Source organism: Cetorhinus maximus, chromosome 2 (genome assembly GCF_964194155.1).
Source record: "Cetorhinus maximus chromosome 2, sCetMax3.hap1.1, whole genome shotgun sequence".
Classification (NCBI taxonomy): domain Eukaryota; kingdom Metazoa; phylum Chordata; class Chondrichthyes; order Lamniformes; family Cetorhinidae; genus Cetorhinus; species Cetorhinus maximus.
The window spans coordinates 14,578,147-14,597,459 of record NC_135880.1 but is presented as its reverse complement, the minus strand read 5'-3'; the positions used below and the strand labels follow the sequence as shown (position 1 = coordinate 14,597,459).

Sequence of the window (19,313 nt, the reverse complement as noted above, 5' to 3'; positions counted from 1 at the left end):
ATTCTTGTGCAGTCTCTTCATTGATGGGAGCCTCAAAATTGGATTCCTCGTTGATCATTGAAAGATGATGGCACCATGATGCAGATCTCCATTGTCTCACCAGGGTGCCTGGCATGCACAGTGACAGTGTGATGACTTAAACTAATGACATGTTGTTGTTCTCCCTTAGACTCACCACCACGCACCCAATCGCAGGACCCGAAGAACCACCCCTGACGCCAGAGGACCACAGGGCTTCACATGCACCTGCATCACACCCACTCTCTGAACCAGCGCAGAAACCAGCACCTCGGTAGGCACTAGACCTTCAGCTAGAATGTCAGAACACAGCAGTGAGGGCACTTCACACTCGCTTGAGGAGCAGGCAGAGGCAGAGAGTGCCCAAGGCACCGGAACTTGGAGGACTGCTAGGGACCAGGACGATGCTGAGTCGAAGGCGGGTGATGAGCCTCTGGAGCCGTCCATTAGGCGGTAGATGCTGCATGTCCAGCGGGACCTGCGGGAGGATCTGGCGGAGATCCATGAGGGTATGTGTGCCATGGTCTCTGTTGTGGAGGAGTCCATGTGGAGAATTACATTGCATTGACCCTCATGGCCGAGCACATTGCCTCCTCCATTGAGAGAGTGGTGACCCTCATGGAGAGGCAACTCCAGGGACAGAATGAGGGGTTCCTGGGGTTGCGCTCAGACCCGCAAGCCCTCACACAGGCAATGACCTCAGGTGGTCAGTGCCAGTGTGGGAGATGGATGAGACACCCAGTATCCCAGCCAGGTGCCCGTCTATCAATGGTGAGCAGGGAGGTCCAGAGCGACCTCACGTTGGCGCACAGGCTGCTTGTCGTCTCTGCGGGCTCCTCTCAGGGTGCTCTGGATGACAGCAGCAGCTGCTCCGCCCCTCTGCCAGTGACCGTGGCATCTGATGAGGCTGCGGAGACTGGGGAGATGCCAACCGTGGCACTGGCCGTTCCCTCCTAGGTGGGGCCAGCACAGGCTCCACTGGCCAGAGGACAATCTCCAAGGTCATCAAGGCCAACAAGACACCAGAGTCAGCAGCTGCCTCCAATGCCAGTGCCAGGGCGAGTCAGCATCAAGACGTAGCACGCACAAACGTAAGTTCAAGGCACCGTGAGCACAAGAGGGACTGGTCACGGGTGACCTTCTGTTGTGTAATGTTTTGTTTATATTTACTGGTCCAGGAATGAAGACCAGAGAAGATGATGTTAATTTCTTTGTTTTTGTCGTCATGGCCTGAGTTTGCTTCACCTTTTTTATTGGTGCAGGGTACACCAGTGTGTAATGCTGGATGTGAGTGGCTCAAAACCTTATTGCACAGGCACTGAGTGTTCTTTGGGTTCAAATGAAAGGGTCATTTCAGATATCTGGGATGGAGGCGGCAGCCCTGGCATGAGCTGGAAGCAGATCTTTGGCAGCCTAGCGGAAGGAGCGTTGGATCAAGGCCCTACTGGTGTCCCTGCTTCCCGGAAGGATACAGAGATCTGCCTCCACCCCCTCAGCGTTCTCCTCACCGTGCTCCTCTTCTGACTCACTACTGGATTCATCCTCTGCGGCCTGTGGAGCTGCGTCAAGATCCTCTTCCTCCAGTGAGTCCCCCTCATTGCCAGTGCCAGATTGTGGAGAGCGCAGCATGCAACCACTATCAGTGACACCCGCTCGGGAGGGTATTGCAGTGCTCCCCCTGAACGGTCCAGGTATCAGAAGCACATCTTCATAAGACCCATGGTCCTCTCTACCACCGTCCGTTGTATGGCTCCTATTGTAACGCTGCTCTGCCTCTGTTCTTGGGTGATGGAGAGGCATCACAAGCCACCTTTTCAACAGATAGCCCTTGTCACCCAGCAGCCATCCATCCAGCCGGGCTGGAGCACTGAAGAGCCCCGGCACCTGGGAGTGTCTGAGGATGTAGGCGTCATGGGAGCTGCCTGGGTAACTTGCACAGACTTGCAGAATCAGCATCCTGTGATCACACACTATCTGCACGTTCATGGAGTGGAAGCCCTTCCTGTTGGCGAAGGCACCAGACTCACCTGCTGGCACCTTGATGGCCACATGTGTACAGTCTATAGCACCCTGGACACGGGGGAAGCCAGCAATGGCCGCGAAGCCTCTGGCTCGCTCAGCCTGGCTGGCCTCGTCCATATGGTAAAGAATAAAGGTCAGTACCTGCCTGAACAGAGCTTCTGTCACCGGCTTGACACAACTGTGGACCGCTGATTGGGAGACTCCACACAGATCCCCCACTGAGCCCTGGGAAGAGCCAGTTGAGGGCCACTGTGACCTTCAGAGCCACTGACATGGGGTTTGCACCCACACAGTCGGAGCTGATCTCAGGGTCGATCATCTGACAAATGGAGGTCACAGTCTCCCTGGAGAGGCGGAGCCTTCTTCGACATTGCACCTCGGACATATTGAGGTGGCTGCATCACTGCCTGTAAACCCTGGCAGCAGGGTAGTGGCGTCTTCTGCAGTCCCCTCCGCCTTGGACTACCTGCTGGCCCTGCACTCCTTGTGCCTGCGCCTCTCCTCCCACAGGTCCCTCCCCTGGAGGCTGAATAAGGACACCTGGCCTCCTCCCCCTTCTGCCCCTCTCTTCCTCCTCAGAAGAGGAGCCTCCAGCGGAGAGCACAATCCCCATTACCAGGGTCACGAAAGGCTAGCTGATACCTGGAAGAGTCCACACGGTCAAAATCCTCAGGGGACCTTGGAGATCCCAATAGGTCCTGAAATGAAGCCTGGAAATGCTCAGGATGAAGCTCAGAACTGAGATGAAGTTGTCAACTTCAAATAAGCCACCAGCAGCAAACTATCTCCTAAACCCCTCACTGCTCACACTGGCGATGCTGCTGACCCTTTTTACCCCGCCCTTGGATGAGGTTTTGCAAAATGTGGACTAGCTCCACAGGCATGAATATTGCGGCCCTGAGATCAGCTCTGACTGTGTGGGTGGAAACCCCATGCTAGTGGCTCTGAAGGTCACGTTAAGCCCATGCAACGAGCACGAAGTCACACGGGCAACGTAAAATCGGCTTCAATTGACCCCTTAATTTATGGCGGGAGTGTCTCCGACTTCCGTGTGCGCCTGCTGACCTGAAGATTGTGAGCTTGCAGGATGACATCAGGACGCTGGCCCGATGTCTTCTCGCACTATTTTACGCCCGATCGGGTCAGGCGCCCGCCCGCCCGCCTGCCCACAAGGCGTAGAATTCTGCCCCACCTCTCATTCTTCTAAACTCCAATGGGCATTGGCCCAACCTGTTCATCCTTTCTTCCAAAGATAAGCCCTTCATTTCAGGAATGAGTCGAGTGAACTTTCTCTGAACTGTTTCTAACGCAATGATGTCATTTTTCAAATAAAGAGACAAAAATTGTACACGGTGCTCCAGATGTGGGGCAGGACTTTACTGGCCCCGCCTGCCGCCGCCCTGATTGTCCGTTCCCCCCCCCGACAGTCAATGGACTTTTGGCTGGGCCACCAAATCTCCCACAGTGGGTCCCAGAAAATCCCGGCCATGGTCTCACCAAGGCCCTGTACAGCTGCAGTAAAGCTCCCCTACTTTTATAATCCATTCCCCCTGCAATAAATGCCAACTTGCCATTTGCCTTCCTAATCACTTGCTGTACCTGCACACTAACCTCTTTTTTTGCAATTCGTGTACCAGGACACCCAGATCCCTCTGTACCACCGAGTTCTGCAACCTCTCTCCATTTAAATAATATGCTGCTTTTCTATTCTGCCTGCCAAAGTGGACAAATTCCCATTTTCCCACATTATACCCCATCTGCCAAATTTTTCCCACTCACTTAACCTGTCTATACCCCTTTGTTGACTCTCTACCTCCTCTTGACAACTTACTTTCCGACCTATCTTGGTGTCATCGGCACATTTAGCTACCATACACTTGGGCCCTTCATCCAAGTCATTGACATAGATTATAAATAGTTGAGGCTCCTGCACTGATCTCTGTGGCACTCGTTACAGTTTGCCAACCTGAAAAAGACCCATATCACTACTCTCTGCTTTCTGTTAGCTAACCAATAATTTATCCATGCTAATATATTACCCCCTATACCAAATGCTGTTGCCTTGTGTAGTAGCCTCTGATGTGGCACCTTAGCAAATGCGTTTAGGAAATCCAAGTACACCACATCTACTGGTTCCCCTTTATCCACCTTGCTTGTTACTGCCTGAAAGATCTCTGATAAATAAAGGTTTTAAAGAGCGTCTTAAAGGAGGAGAGAGGGAGAGAGGTTGAGAGACTTATGGACGGAATTCCAGAACCTTGGCAACTGAAGGCACCGCTACCAATGGTGGAGTGATTAAAATTGGGGTGTTCGAGACCAGAATTAGAGAAACGCAGATATCTCCAAGGGTTGTGGGGCTGGGGAGATGGGAAGAGGCAAGAACGTGGAAGGAGTTGAAAACAAGGATGAGAATTTTAACCTGGAGCCAATGTTGGTCTGAGAGCGCAGGGATGATAGGTGAATGGGACTTGGTACAAGTTAGGTTGGCAGAGGGTAGAATGTGGGAGACTAGCCAGGACAATGTTGGAATAGTTGCGCTGAGAGGTAACAAAGGCATGAATGAGGGTTTCAGCCACAGACCGAAAAGGGAAGGTCTCCCACGGAGAGAGCCCTCCCCTGGGGAACCTCACCTCCTCCAGACATCAGGAGCATACATCAGGATGGATGACAGGCAAGAGCAAAGAAGAGGAGAATGTCTCAGAGAAGCTCGTACAGGAATAAAAGCAAATTACTCCGGATGCTAGAAATCTGAAATAAAAAAACAGAAAGTGCTGGAAAAGCTCAGAGGGTCGGGCAGCAGCTGTGGAGAGAGGAGCAGAATTGACGTTTTGAGTCATTCCACTTGAACCTCTGTTTTTTTCTCTCCATGCCTGCTGCCAGACTTGCTGAGAATTCCCAGCCCTACAGGAGACCTGGGCAAATAGGATTAAATGCCCACCCTGCCAGCAAAGCCCACATTGTCCAAATGAATCAGTAAAATAAAACTTCACTCTTAGTGTTCAAGCTCTCATTTGTAACTTTTATCCTCTGAGTCCCGTTTCTCAAATTGTCTCCTTACCGCATCACCTCCTGAACAACGTAAACTTCAGAACGCCGGTCAGTGTCTTCTGTTCCCACCCCCCATCACGGTTCGGTTCCTTGCTTTGCCCCCTACTATCTTGATTTCAAGATCCTCACCACATTTTCTGATCCTTCTCTGTTCTTGCTCCACCTTCCCCAGAGAAACCTTCTCTTCTAGCTGGCTTACTCCATTATAATAAACGCAAAATACTGCGGATGCTGGAAATCTGAAACAAAACAAAAATAGCTGGAAAAACTCAGCAGGTCTGACAGCATCTGCGGAGACGAAGACAGAGCTAACGTTTCCAGTCCGTATGACTCTTCTTCAGATGAAGAGCCGTATGACTCTTCTTCAGATGAAGAGTCATACGGACTCGAAACGTTAACTCTGTCTTCGTCTCCGCAGATGCTGTCAGACCTGCTGAGTTTTTCCAGCTATTTTTATATTTGGCTTACTCCATTGTTTTGGCAACTGGATTACTGCTCCCAATCTCAATACCCTTACGCCATCTGATCCCAATCTTTCACCCATGATGTTCCAACTCTGTGGAATATAAGAGCGTATTAAATAGGAGTAGGAGGAGGACATATGGCCCCCAAGCCTGCTCCACCATTCAATGGTCGACCTCCTACCTCAAATTATCCCCCCACCCTTTAGTTACTGAAAACCTCTCAAATTGAGTCTTAACCATGCTCATTGATTGAACATTCACAGTTCTGCAGGGTAGAGATTTTTTTTTTTTTACTTTGTTCTTTCATGGGATGTGGGCATTGCTGCCAAGGCCAGCATTTATTGCCCATCCCTAATTACCCTTGTTCAGGGGGAAGTCAAGAGTCAACCACGCTGCTGTGGGCCAGGAGTCACGTGTCGGCCAGACAGGGTAAGGGTGGCAGATTTCCTTCCCAAAATGGGCATGGGTGAACCTGATGGGTTTTTACAACAATCGATGATGGTTGTCGTGGTTACCATTACTGAGACTGGCTTCATATTCCAGATTTTTGAATTAATTGGATTTAAATTCCAGTGGCTGCCAGGGTGGGATTAGAACCCCTTGCCCCCAGAGCATCAGCCTGGCTCTCTGGATTTACTAATCCAGTGATGTGGCCACGACACTACACCACCCTCTCCTCCCAAGGCTCCAAAACCCCTGCTTTCAAAAGCCTCCCCGGAAACCCCTTTTCACATTGACCTTGCCTTGGCTCCTCCTCCCTGCTCCGCCCCCGTTAAAGCGGCCTGAGCCGCTTTGCGACGAGACGCATGGGCTCGATGGGCTGAATGGCCTCCTTCTCCGTTGTAATGACTCTTATGTGAAGGGCTTTTACCAGTGGAAGCTGCTGTTCCGGAATGCCTTGGTCGCCTTTAAAACTCCGGGTGATTTCCCCACTGGGGAAATCTTTTTGCAACATCTTTAACGCTGGACATCACAAGCTGGAACCTTGATGTTCGATGGAACCATAAACGGTTTCCTCCTGGGTCAAGATTGATCAATAAACCGAGCTTCTAGTTTGCAGAGTTACAAAGGAAGGGTGACTTTTCCCAGGGGTTCTGCTCCGTTGCCGTGTCCTCGACACGACCGAACCTGTGGCTTGGGGACTGGGAGAGTCGGGGAGGCTCGAGTGCAATAGGTTCCTGAAATGCTAACTGCGCGATTTCAGGTTTATGGCTAAGACATAACAAATAAACTCTGGACCCATGGATGCAGAAGGAAAAAGTAGACCATAAGACGTAGGAGCGGAAGTAGGCCATTCGGCCCTTCGAGTCTGCTCCACCATTCAGTGAGATCGTGGCAGATCTGATCATTCTCAATTCCGCTTTCCTGCCTTTGCCCCATAACCCTTGGCCCCCTTACTGATTAAAAACCCGTCTAGCTCAACCTTGCATATATTTCAACGACCCAGCCTCTCCAGCCCTCTGCAATAAAGAATTCCACAGATTGACCTCATCTCTGTCTTAAATGGGCGACCCCTTACTCTGAGATTATGCCGTCTGGTCCTAGACTCTCCCACAAGGGGAAACAGCTAGAAAATTCTGCTAGAAGTCTGAAATAATAACGGCAAATGCTGGAAATACTGAGCAAGCCAGGCAGCATCTGTGGAGTGAGAGAAACAGAGTTAACGTTTCAAGTCAGTGGGGTCTCTATCGCTCAATCTCCCTCTCCTTTAAGACCCTATTTAAAAATCAAGCTTTTCACCAGCCCTTCAAATAGCTGCTCCTTTGGCTTAGTGTTCCCTTGTCTTCACGGGGAAGAAATTGATTGGCATTAAAGTTGGCTACGTCAATACAAGTTGTGCCAATACCGTGGCTCAATAATCTGACTTAACCAATCTGCGAGGAGCAACCGACATTTTCCTTCACTGTGAAATGTTTGGTGTCCCATAATTATGAAGTTTTTGGCCTGTGTGCCTGGTCCCTCTTGGGTTAGGTTGAGACTGCCTATGCCCAGGGCACTTGAAGGTGTCCTGTGTGACTCGAGCAGAGGTTCCTTTAACCCACGTGCAGTACAGCTCTGGCCCTGTGGGTGGCACTATTGCCCCGCGCAAGGCGGCTGTGGGTTCAACTCCGGCTCCAGAGATTCGAGCATCAAATCTGACATTTCAACGAGGTGTCGACGGAGGTGCTGCCAAGTCGGAAATGCCGTCTTTCGGATGAGGTATTAGACAGTGACCCAGAATGACGACTCAGGTGTACGTGAAAGATCCCATGGCACTATTTCGGAGAAGAACTGAGAAGTGCTTCGTGTTGTCTCAGTCAATATTTGTCCCTGGAGTAACTGAGGGAGTCTGCTATGCAAATTTTTTTTTTTAATTCATTTACCGGATGTGAAAGTCGCTGGCTGGGCCAGCATTTATTGCCCATCCCTAGTTGCCCTTGAGAAGGTGGTGGTGAGCTGCCTTCTTGAACCGCTGCAGTCCATGTGGTGTAGGTACACCCACAGTGCTGTTAGGGGTGGGGGGGGAATTCCAGGATTTTGACCCAGCAAAATTGCCTGCTTTTTTTTTTGCCTACGTTACAGCAATGACGCTACTTCAAGAGTACTTCATTAGCTGTGAAGCACTTTGGGAGGTCATGACAGGTGCTACATAAATGAAAGTTCATTTTGTAATATTTTTGTTCCAAAGATTAAACTCCTGATTATTAACGATGATGACAGGATCTTGCCACGTTAAAAGAATCTCAAGCGCCGGGATCCCAGATGTGTCCCGAACCCGAGTCCCTCCCATTCTACGCAATCCTTCCAGCAGCAGCCGATTGAAGGGGCTGCCTCTGAAAGCCCTGTCACACTAGGGATGGCAGTTCTCTACGGACGAGGAGAGCCCATCGGATTGCCTGAGACGGTGGGCAGTCCCACAGGGGGGGAGGCGTGTGCTGCCAATGTAGGAAAAGAGACAGTGAAGGCAAAAATCAACAAAGACGCCCACCATTTTGTGGACTTGTTGTTAGCGATCGGGCTTCAGAACTCATCAGATTAGGCCACGCTCACAGGCAAAAAAAAAACGTCGTGCACATTTAAAGGGGCTTCACGGGCAATCTGAGGACTGTCAGATCTGAGTCTGCGCCCCACAGCTGCCATTGCAGCCTTAGAGCGCGCGAGCCTAATCGCTGGTCCCAGGGTCGCGATCCACAGTTTGGGAACCCCTGTTCTAAACGCTCTCTGATTTCCTGAATTTCAGACGAGATGTTAAACCCGAGCCCTGTCTGCTTTCTCAAGTCTTCGTAAGATATCCAGCCGCCTAAGTGGTACTGTCACTAGACTAGTATCCCAGAGACCCAGGGTAATGCTCTAGGGATCCGGATTTGAATCCCACAAAGGCAGATGGTGAAGTTTGAATTCAATAAAACTCTGGAATTAAAAGACTGATGGTGGCCAGGAACCCATTGTCAATTGTCTTAAAAACCCCATCTGGTTCACTAATGTCCTTTCGGGAAGGAAATCTGCTGCCCTTACCTGGTCTGGCCTACGTGTGACTCCGGACCCACAGCAATGTGGTTGACTCTGAAATACCCTCTGAACAAGGGCAACTCGGGATTGACAACAACTGCTGGCCTAGCCAGTGATGCCCACATCCCATGAATGAATAAAGAAGAAGCATTAAAAGAAGGGAAGTATCACCCACGTAATACAGGAAGTAGGTGGGCGAGCGCCAAAATCGGCAGCCCTACCACCATATTTAAATAGATAATCAAGGGTCGGTTAGACGTTTTAACAATATGTGACTCATATTTAGCCCTGAACCAACATCACCAACAAGACAGATGATCTGCTAACTTAACACATTCTGGGTCTGTGGGGTCTTTTTTTTTTTATTTATTCGTTCACAGGACGTGCACATCGCTGGCTAGATAGAGGCAGCCTCTGACAAAGACTCGAAGAATCATTAAAATTAAGGGCGGCCACAGCTGCCGGGCCATCACAGTGGAAGGGCAACCCTGTCATTTGACAGGAGGGATCCGGTAGCTCACCACAAGCACCCTGAAGGGTCATTCTGTTGAAAACGTCAAGCCTGAGGCGGACGGGGGGGAGACTTGAATTTGTAAATTCATTCCAGATTTGCCTGAGGCCAGCCCCTACTACCCCCTTCCTTGTGAAGATTAGAGGGAAGCCAGTAGACTGGGAATGACTCCTGGTTAGATAACAGCTGGCTTCTGTTTTTTAAGTGTGGCTTATTTTCACAACCCGTCTGCTGGAATCCAGACTTCGCCAGATGCTCACTTGACCATTGCGGTGTTCAAAACAGAGGGGAAAGGGCTGAAATTGAAGCAGATCCGTCAGCTTCTCAACGGCGAAAAAGACTGGCTCATAAATCGGGCAATGCGCAAACATGGAATTATGTAAAATATGTAGTGCAGAAACAGGCCCTTTAGCCCAACAGGTTTATCCCAGTGTTTATGATCCACATGAGCCTCCTCCCACCCCTTAGCCAGTCAGCATTTCCATCTACTCCTTTCTCCTTTTATGCGTTTGTCTAGCTTCCCCTTGAGCCCGTAAAGACTTAAAAACCTAAAAAGACCGGCTAACGCATCAGACAAAGCGGCACACGTTCCCCGAAACATTAACCTTGCCTTTCCCTTTTAATAATTTTAGATGTTAATAGGCCTGATGCAATACTTCCAGTATTTGACTCAGATCGACGTGTCTGAGTGACGTCCAGCATGTCCACAATCTACTGCTTATGTCACTCTCCTCTATTTTACACTGTATCAGTCAGGATAATTGGCGGGTGTTGTCAAGTACTTAATTTAGACAAGAGGAAGCGGCTCTCGAAACCCATAGACTGACTGGCCCTGAGGAAAAGCAGCAGGGAGACACCCCTAGCCTGAGAGACTCTGGCACTACTCTCTAGAGCTATTGACTGCCGGCCTCTCTTAACTCGTATTCTTCCAGCCCGTTATGGATTGCCTTTTTTGATTTATTCTTTCATGGGACATGAGCGTCGCTGGCTAGGCCAGCGTTTGTTGCCCATCCCTAATTGCCCTTGAATGGAAAATCAAGGAAATTGAAAAAGATAAAGGGCTGCATCGGGGGCACGTTTTCATGTTGTAGGGCGGGGTGAAATTTAGGGCGGGTGTCCAGCCCATCACCTTCCCGCCAACCCCTGAGCTCACCCCTCGAATACAGGGAGTGGGTGGGCAGGCGCCGAAATAGGCAGCCCTACCACAATATTTCAATAGATAATCGAGGGTCATTTGGACATTTTACCAAGCCGATTGACCTTGATAAAGACCATAAGATATAGGAGCAGAAATTAGGCCATTCGGCCCATCGACTCTGCTCCGCCATTCAATCATGGCTGATAAGTTTCTCAACCCCATTCTCCCGCCTTCTCCCCGTAACCTTTGATCCCCTTACCAATCAAGAACCTATCTATCTCGGTCTTAAATACACTCAATGACCTGGCCTCCACAGCCTTCTGTGGCAATGAATTCCATAGATTCACCACTCTCTGGCTAAAGAAGTTTCTCCTCATCTCTGTTCTAAAAGGTCTTCCCTTTACACTGAGGCTATGCCCTCGGGTCCTAGTCTCTCCTACTAATGGAAACATCTTCCCCACGTCCACTCTATCCAGGCCTTTCAGTATTCTGTAAGTTTCAATCAGATCCCCCCTCATCCTTCTAAACTTCAATATAATTAATATATATTATATTAATATATATAATATAATATATATATTAAATATAATATAATTCTATAAAATGCTGCCCACGCCATAAAACATTTGGCAAGGCAGCCGAGCGGGAGTGGGGGCAGCCCGATTTTTTAAGTAATCTCTTCAAAGAGCGGGAAGGAAGGGGTTGCCCTTTGCCAATCGGAGGGCAGCCCCCCCCCCCCCAAAATCGACCTCCCTTTCTTCCTACCCACCTGTTGCCTTAAAACCACCCCCGCCCTCCCCCGCACCCACCCTCCCTAAAGGTGCACAAACCCTCCCTGCCCAAGAGTCAGAATTACCTGTTTCCAGGACCCATGGGCTGCCTTCTGCCTCCTCTTGCAATCCTGGCAACGTCCACCTACACGCTCCTGGTGCCCCCCAAGGGTGGGACCACCTCCCCAGTGAGGGGCACAAGTCCCACTCAGCCCTTGCTTAGCCGGCCTACAGCGCTTTATGCAGTGGGCCGGGCCAGCGTGGAGCAGGTTGGCTCTAGGCCGGCTTTGCCTCGAGGGTGAGATGGTGAGCCCAAGCGCATTCCACAACCTCAAGATGCCACAAATCCCTTTACAGCAAATGAAACACTTTTCCCTATTTGAAGGGTTGTCACTGTTGTAATGTAGGAAACAAAGCAGCCAATTTGCACACAGCAAGATCCCACAGACACCAATCTACCACATAAGCAACAAGTGTTAGACAGGGCTAAGTGATCCCACGACCAACGGATCAGATCTAAGCTCTGCAGTCCTGCCACATCCAGTCATGAACTGTGTTGACAATTAAAAAACTCACTGGAGGAGGAGGCTCCACAAATACCTACATCCTCAATGATGGGGGAGCCCAGCACATCAGTGCAAAAGATAAAGCTGAAGCATTCACAACAATCTTCAGCCAGAAGTGCCAAATGGTGATCCATCTCAGCCTCCTCAGGAGGTCCCCAGTATCACAGATGCCAGTCTTCAGCCAACTCGATACACTCCATGTGATATCAAGAAACGGCTGAAGGCACTGGATACTGCAAAGGCTATGGGCCATGACAATATTCCGGCAATAGTACTGAAGACTTGTGCTCTAGAACGTGCCACGCCCCTAGCCAAGCTGTTCCAGTACAGCTACAACACTGGCATCTACCCGGCTATGTGGAAAATTGTGCAAGTATGTCCTGTATACAAAAAGCAGGACAAATCCAACCCAGCCAATTACCGCCCCATCAGTCTACTCTCCATCACCAGTAAAGTAATGGAAGGGGTCATCAACAGTGCTATCAAGCAGAACTTGCTTAGCAATAACCTGCTCACTGATGCCCAGTTTGAGTACTGCCAAGGCCACTCATCTCCTGACCTCATTACAGCCTTGGTTCAAACATGGACAAAAGAGCTGAACACCCGAGGTGAGGTGAGTGTGACTGCCTTTGACATCAAGGCAGCATTTGACTGAGTGTGGCATCAAGGAGCCCTAGCAAAACTGGAGTCAATGGGAATCAGGGGGAAAACTCTCCGCTGGTTGGAGTCATACCTAGCACAAAGGAAGATGGTTGTGGTTGTTGGAGGTCAGTCATCTCAGCTCCAGGACATCACTGCAGGAGTTCCTCAGAATAGTGTCCTAGGCCCAACCATCTTCAGCTGCTTCATCAATGACCTTCCTTCCATCATAAGGTCATAAGAGGGGATGTTCGCTGATGATTGCACAATGTTTAGCACCATTCGCGACTCCTCAGATACTGAAGCAGCCCATGTTCAAATGCAGCAAGACCTGGATAATATCCAGGCTTGGGCTGGCAAGTAACATTCACAATACACAAGTGTCAGGTAATGACTATCTCCAACAAGAGAGAATCCAACCATCTCCCCCAGACGTTCAATGGCATTACCATCACTGAATCCCCGACTATCAACATCCTGGGAGTTACCATTGACCAGAAACTACACTGGCTACAAGAACGGGTCAGAGGCTAGAACTCGTGCGACAAGTAACTCACCTCCTGACTCCCCAAAGCCTGTCCACCATCTACAAGGCACAAGTCAGGAGTGTGATGGAATACCCCCAACTTGCCTGGATGATTGCAGCTCCAACAACACTGAAGAAGCTGGACACCGTCCAGGACAAAGCAGTCTGCTTGATTGGCATCACATCCACAAACATTCACTCGCTCCACCACCGACACACAGTAACAACAGTGTGTATCATCTACAAGATGCACTGCAGGAATTCACCAGGGCTCCTTAGCACCTTCCAAACCCACGACCACTACCAGCTAGAAGGACAAGGGCAGCAGGTAAATGGGAACACCCCCGCCTGGAAGTTCATCACTCATCATCCTAACTTGGAAATATATCGTCGTCCCTTCATTGTCGCTGGGTCAAAACCCTGGAACCCCCTTCCTAACAACACTGTGGGTCTACCTACACCACATGGACTGCAGCGGTTCAAGAAGGAGTCTCACCACCGCCTTCTCAAGGGCAACTAGGTATGGGCAATAAATGCTGGCCCAGCCAGCAAAGTCCACATCCCGTGAATGAATTTTTAAAAAAGTTTGACTGCCGATTGCCAGTAAGTAGATGTTTGTCTTTCACTACGCAAGGACATTCCGAGGTGATGCACAACCATGATGTGCTTTTGAAGACTGTTTTGGCGTGGGGAAGCACGTCTGCCAATTTGCACACAACAGGACAAACCCCAACCCAACCAATTACCGCCCCATCGGTCTACTCCCAATTATCTGTAGAGTGATGGAAGAGGTCACCGCCATCGAAACAGCGTGTGTCCCAGGGATGCACAATTAATGTGGCATGGGACGATACACCATTGTGGCCGGCGGGTTAAACGTCGTTTTTCCCGCCTGCTACCGCACTTAGTGCAAATTTGGGACGATTCCGCCAACAGCCTTCTAATACATGGGTGCCACCAAATGAGTGGTAGTTAATATCTATAAGGGAACATGATTCTAAAACACCACAAGATACACCATGGAAAGGGGACAAACTAATGACACAAATTTGGGGTCTAAGTCAGGAAATGCTTTCTGCAAAATGATCAGCACTTGGATTAAACTTCTGGGAAGGTGAAGCAAAAGGCTCAGTGACGAAGAGAGTTACATTTTTCTACCGAGACAAGATACCTTCCTCATTTGTATTGAGCTGGTGAAGAGGTGAATAGGCCCAACAGGGCTAAGTGTAGCAACTGAAGCAGAGGAAGAGCCATGACAACTGGGAGGTGGGGGGGGTGGGATACAGGGCGGTGGTTTTGCTCTCACCTTGGGGAGGTGCCCTACATTTCAGCCTGCCAAAGCCAGAACCTAATCCTTCCTTACGCGTGGAGATTTGAGGAGATGGGGAACAGAAACACGCTGACAGTCAGCCAGCATCTGGAAGGGGGAGGAAGGTCAACTTTACTTGACCTGCTTCTTCATCAGACCAAACCCTGACGAAGGCTCACACCCCAACCATTAACTCTCCGTCCTCATTCACCTAAAGGGAATTTAGAAAGTGGAATTTTTTTGATCTAAGCTTAGTGGCCACATGGGTAAAGTCCCTGCCTACACAGAGAGCAATGGAGCAATAATTCTTGAATGTTAACGCAACTCCGCTAATTCTTGATACATTGTAGCTTTGCTCCATGTCCACTAATTATTTTAAATTTGGTGACTGGAGAGGGGAACTGAACAAAAGGCACTTCTCGCCACCTTTCCTTTGTAAGACTCTAGTCATTTTTTAAATTCTTCTTCCTGTCTAGCTGAGATAACAGTTATATGCAAGCTTTATAATATGCGCTTTGGTTAATATTTCATGGATCTTTCCCCATATTGCTTGCTTCTTGTGTTCCAGATGAAGTTGATTGGCATGTCCCCAATGCTGGCATGTTCTTCTGGATGAAGCTAAAGAGAATCCCAGACACTTATCAGCTAATCTCGGAGAAGGCACTGCAAAAAGGGGTAATGGCTTGGCTGATGGTAGCAACTGTCCCGGCAACTCATGACAATCTGGAATGAAACTGTTGTTTGTTTCTTTATTTTCTCCTCCACTTCAGCCTCTCCTCCTCATCAGTCTCCCCTCTTCTTCATTCTCCCTCTCCTCTTTATCACTCTCCCCTCTCCTTCACTCTCCCACTCCTCCTCATCACTCTCTCCTCTTCATTCTCCTACTCCTCCTCATCAGTCTCCCCTCTTCTTCACTCTCTCTCTCCTCCTCATCACTCTCCCCTCTTCATTCTCACTCTCCTCTTCATTACCTTCCATTCCTCCTCATCCTTGCCTCATTTTCATCCTCCCCTCATCTTCACCCTCCCTGCCTCTTCCCTCATGTTTCCTTCACCTTGTCCACCTTCATTTCGTCTTCACCCTCACCTCCTTCACCCTTTCCTGCTCCTCATCCTGCGCTGAAGGCCCAAAGCTCATTCCCAAGTTGGGGCCTCGAGACTCATCAGGCACCCAGAGGGAGCTTGCCGCTTTGAAGAGAACTGGTTTAAAAACCAGGTCGACGAAAAGGAGGAGGAGAATGAAGGGCTGGCAGAGGCCCACAGTAGTGTTGTGGAGCCAGGAAGAATACTTGCAAACTTCCTCCCACAACCAACTCCACCCCACTCCCGACTCCATTTAAAGATGCATTCAGGAAAAAAACGATGAATGCATCTTTTTTGCTAGGGGCTGAAAGAAAGTAAAAAAATACCGAGCAGAGCAAATGTCCCTGCTGAATGTCCCAGAACGGGGCTTTAAAGAGTCACTAGGCTCCCCGATGGCATGTCCAGGGGCATTAATGCTTGTGTTAGGTGACCGTGAGGGATTTTTTTTTTTATTCATTCACGGGATGTGGGCTTCACTGGCTAGGCCAGCATTTATTGCCCATCCCTAGTTGCCCTTGAGAAGATGATGGTGAGCTGCCTTCTTGAACCCCTGCAGTCCATGTGGTGTAGGTACACCCACAGTGCTGTTAAGGAGGGAGTTCCAGGATTTTGACCCAGCGACAGTGAAGGAACGGCCGATATATTTCCAAGTCAGGATGGCGTGTGGCCACTCTCCCCACACTCCTGGGCATCACCTGTCCTCTCCACTGTGAGGCCCCACTTGGTTCTGGTTCTGGACCCTAGAACTTAGAATCTGGCAACTGCTTGTCGTCCCAGTCTTGGCCACTGCTGCCATTAGCCAATCAAATTGGTGTCAGCTATCTGAGGCAGGACTTCCACCTGAGTGAAGGGCCAAAATCCTACCTCCAGCCAATTAATGCCCCTCGGAGCGTTAAATGGCAGCGGCGCTGTCGTGCTCAGTGGGGATGCATTCCCTGCCAACTCTTCTGGTGACAAGGTGGATAACCCCGCCATCCAAAAAATCCTGCCCCATGTGCTTATTTTATTTATTTCTCCCTCCAACCCCTTTTTTATCTTTACACAAGTTTATAAATGCCATGAAAACAGTATAGAGAATGCATAAATGGGTCTTTGTCTGATTGGCAGGATGTGGCGAGTGGAGTCCTGCAGGGGTCTGTGCTGGGGCCTCAACTTTTTACAATTTACATCCGTGACTTAGATGAGGGGAGTGAAGACATGGTAGCAAAATTTGCAGACGACACAGAGATAGGTGGGAAAGTATGTTGTGAAGAAGATATAAGGAGTTTGCAGACGGATAAAGATGCGTCGAGTGAGTGGGCAAAAATCTGGCAGATGCAGTATAATGTGGGGAAATGTGAAGTTGTTCACTTTGGAAGGAAGAATAAAAAAGCAGAGTATTACTTAAATGGAGAACAACTGCAGGATTCTGAGGTGCAGAGGGATCTAGTGCATGAGCCACAAAAAGTCAGTATGCAGGTGCAGCAAGTAATTAAGAAGGCTAATGGAATGCTATCCTTTATTACGAGAGGAATTGAACATAAAAGTAAGGATGTTATGCTTCAGTTATACAGGGGCATTGGTGAGACAGCATCTCGAATACTGTGTGCAGTTTTGGTTGTCTTATTTAAGGAAGGATATAAATGCATTGGAGGCGGTTCAGAGGAGGTTTACTAGATTGATACCTGGAATGAGCGGGTTACCTGAAGAGGAAAGGTTAGACAGACTGGGCTGGTTTCCACTGGAGTTTAGAAGAGTGAGGGTGTCTTGATTGAAATATACAAGATCCTGAACGGTATTGACAAGGTGGACGTGGAAAGGATGTTTCCTCTTGTGGGTGAGTCCAGAACTAGGGGGCACTGTTTTAAAATTAGGGGTCGCCCTTTTAGTTCAGAGATGAAGAGAAATGATTTGTCTGAGGGTTGTGTGACTTTGGAATTCTGCCTCCAAAGGCGGTGGAGGCGGGGTCATTGAATATTTTTAAGGCACGGGTAGATAGATTCTTGTTCGGCAGGGGAATCAAAGGTTATGGGGGGTAGATGGGAATGTCGAACCCGAGACACGGGCAGCTCGGCCATGGTCTTGCTGAATAGCGGAGCAGGCACGGGGGCCGGTTGACCTACTTCTATCTACTCCAGTTTCGTATATTCATCATTGTCCCCTGCTAAGAATGCGTATGTCTGCCTCTCCTCAGGTGCTGTTCGTTCCCGGCCGAGCGTTCATGCTTGACAGCTCAACGCCTTCTTCATACATCCGTGCCACCTTCTCCATTTCTACCCATGAACAAATAGATCAAGTAAGTGCTTTCATTGTTCACTGAGTCATTAAGCCCTTAGAAGGATGATACCAGAACTGAGAGGTTACAACTATCAGGAAAGATCGAACAGGCTGGGGCTCATTCTTTCAGGACAGAGAAAGCTGAGTGAGTTGCAAACTGATGGAGGCCTTTCAAATTGTGAAGGTGTTTGATAGGGTAGATGCGGAGAAGATGTTCGCACTTGTGGTGGGAAACAAAACTAGCGGCCACGAATATCAGCTAGTCACGAATAGATCCATTTGGGAATTGAGGAGCTACTGCTTTACCCAGAGAGTGGTGGGAATGTGGAACTCACTGCCATATGGAGGCAGTTGAGGTGATTAAGAAGAACAAGGCTTGCATTTATATAGCGCCTTTCATGACCACAGGCACTCCCAAAGCACTTTACAGCCAATGAAGTACTTTTGAAGTGTAGTCACTGTTGTCATGGAGGAAACAGAGCAATCAATTTTGCACACAGCAAGCTCCCACGACCACCAATGTGATAATGACAAAGTCAGCAATGAAGCAGCCCTTTCTAGGGCAAACATGCCAAGCGAAGAAGACATTGCTGGCTTGTACGTGTGCACAGGATGGAAGATGGCCACATCCCCAAGGATATGCAAACATTCCCACTCCTGACCTTATGATGGAAGGAAGGTCATTGATGAAGCAGCTGAAGATGGTTGGGCCTAGGACACTACCCTGAGGAACTCCTGCAGTGATGTCCTGGAACTGAGATGATTGGCCTCCAACAACCACAACCATCTTCCTTTGTGCTCGGTATGACTCCAACCAGCGGAGAGTTTTCCCCCTGATTATCATTGACTCCAGTTTTGCTCGGGCTCCTTGATGCCATACTCATCAAATGCTGCCTTGATGTCAAGGGCTGTCACTCTCACCTCACCTGGGGAGTTCAGCTCTTTTGTCCATGTTTGAACCAAGGCTGTAAAGAGGTCAGGAGCTGAGTGACCCTGGCGAAACCCAGACTGGACATCGCTGAGCAGGTTATTGTTAAGCAAGTGCTGTTTGATAGCACTGTTGATGACCCCTTCCATTACTTTATTGATGATTGAGAGTAGACTGATGGGGCGGTAATTGGCCGGGTTGGATTTGTCCTGGTTTTTGTGTACAGGACATACCTGGGCAATTTTCCACATAGCTGGGTAGATGCCAGTGTTGTAGCTGTACTGGAACAGCTTGGCTAGGGGCACGGCAAGTTCTAGAGAACAAGTCTTAAGTACTATTGCCAGAATATTGCCAGAGCCCAAACCCTTTGCAGTATCCAGTGCCTTCAGCCATTCCTTGATATCACGTGGAGTGAACCGAATTGGCTGAATCAGAGGAGGTCGAGAAGGATCATCTACTCGGCACTTCTGGCTGAAGATTGTAGCAAATGCTTCAGCCTTATCTTTTGCACTGATGTGCTGGGCTCCCCCATCATTGAGGATGGGGA

At 49.2% G+C, this 19,313-nt stretch overlaps 1 protein-coding gene across 1 annotated transcript in view; it reads left to right on the top strand.

Moving 5' to 3' along the window:
* The window catches only part of aadat (aminoadipate aminotransferase), a 104,435-nt gene that overhangs the window by 81,183 nt on the left and 3,939 nt on the right, over nucleotides 1-19,313 (top strand). The window contains exons 12-13 of the mRNA XM_078561397.1: nucleotides 15,069-15,175; nucleotides 17,756-17,857. Of these exons, the coding sequence (XP_078417523.1) occupies nucleotides 15,069-15,175; nucleotides 17,756-17,857 (209 nt within the window). The remainder of the gene's footprint in view (nucleotides 1-15,068; nucleotides 15,176-17,755; nucleotides 17,858-19,313) is intronic.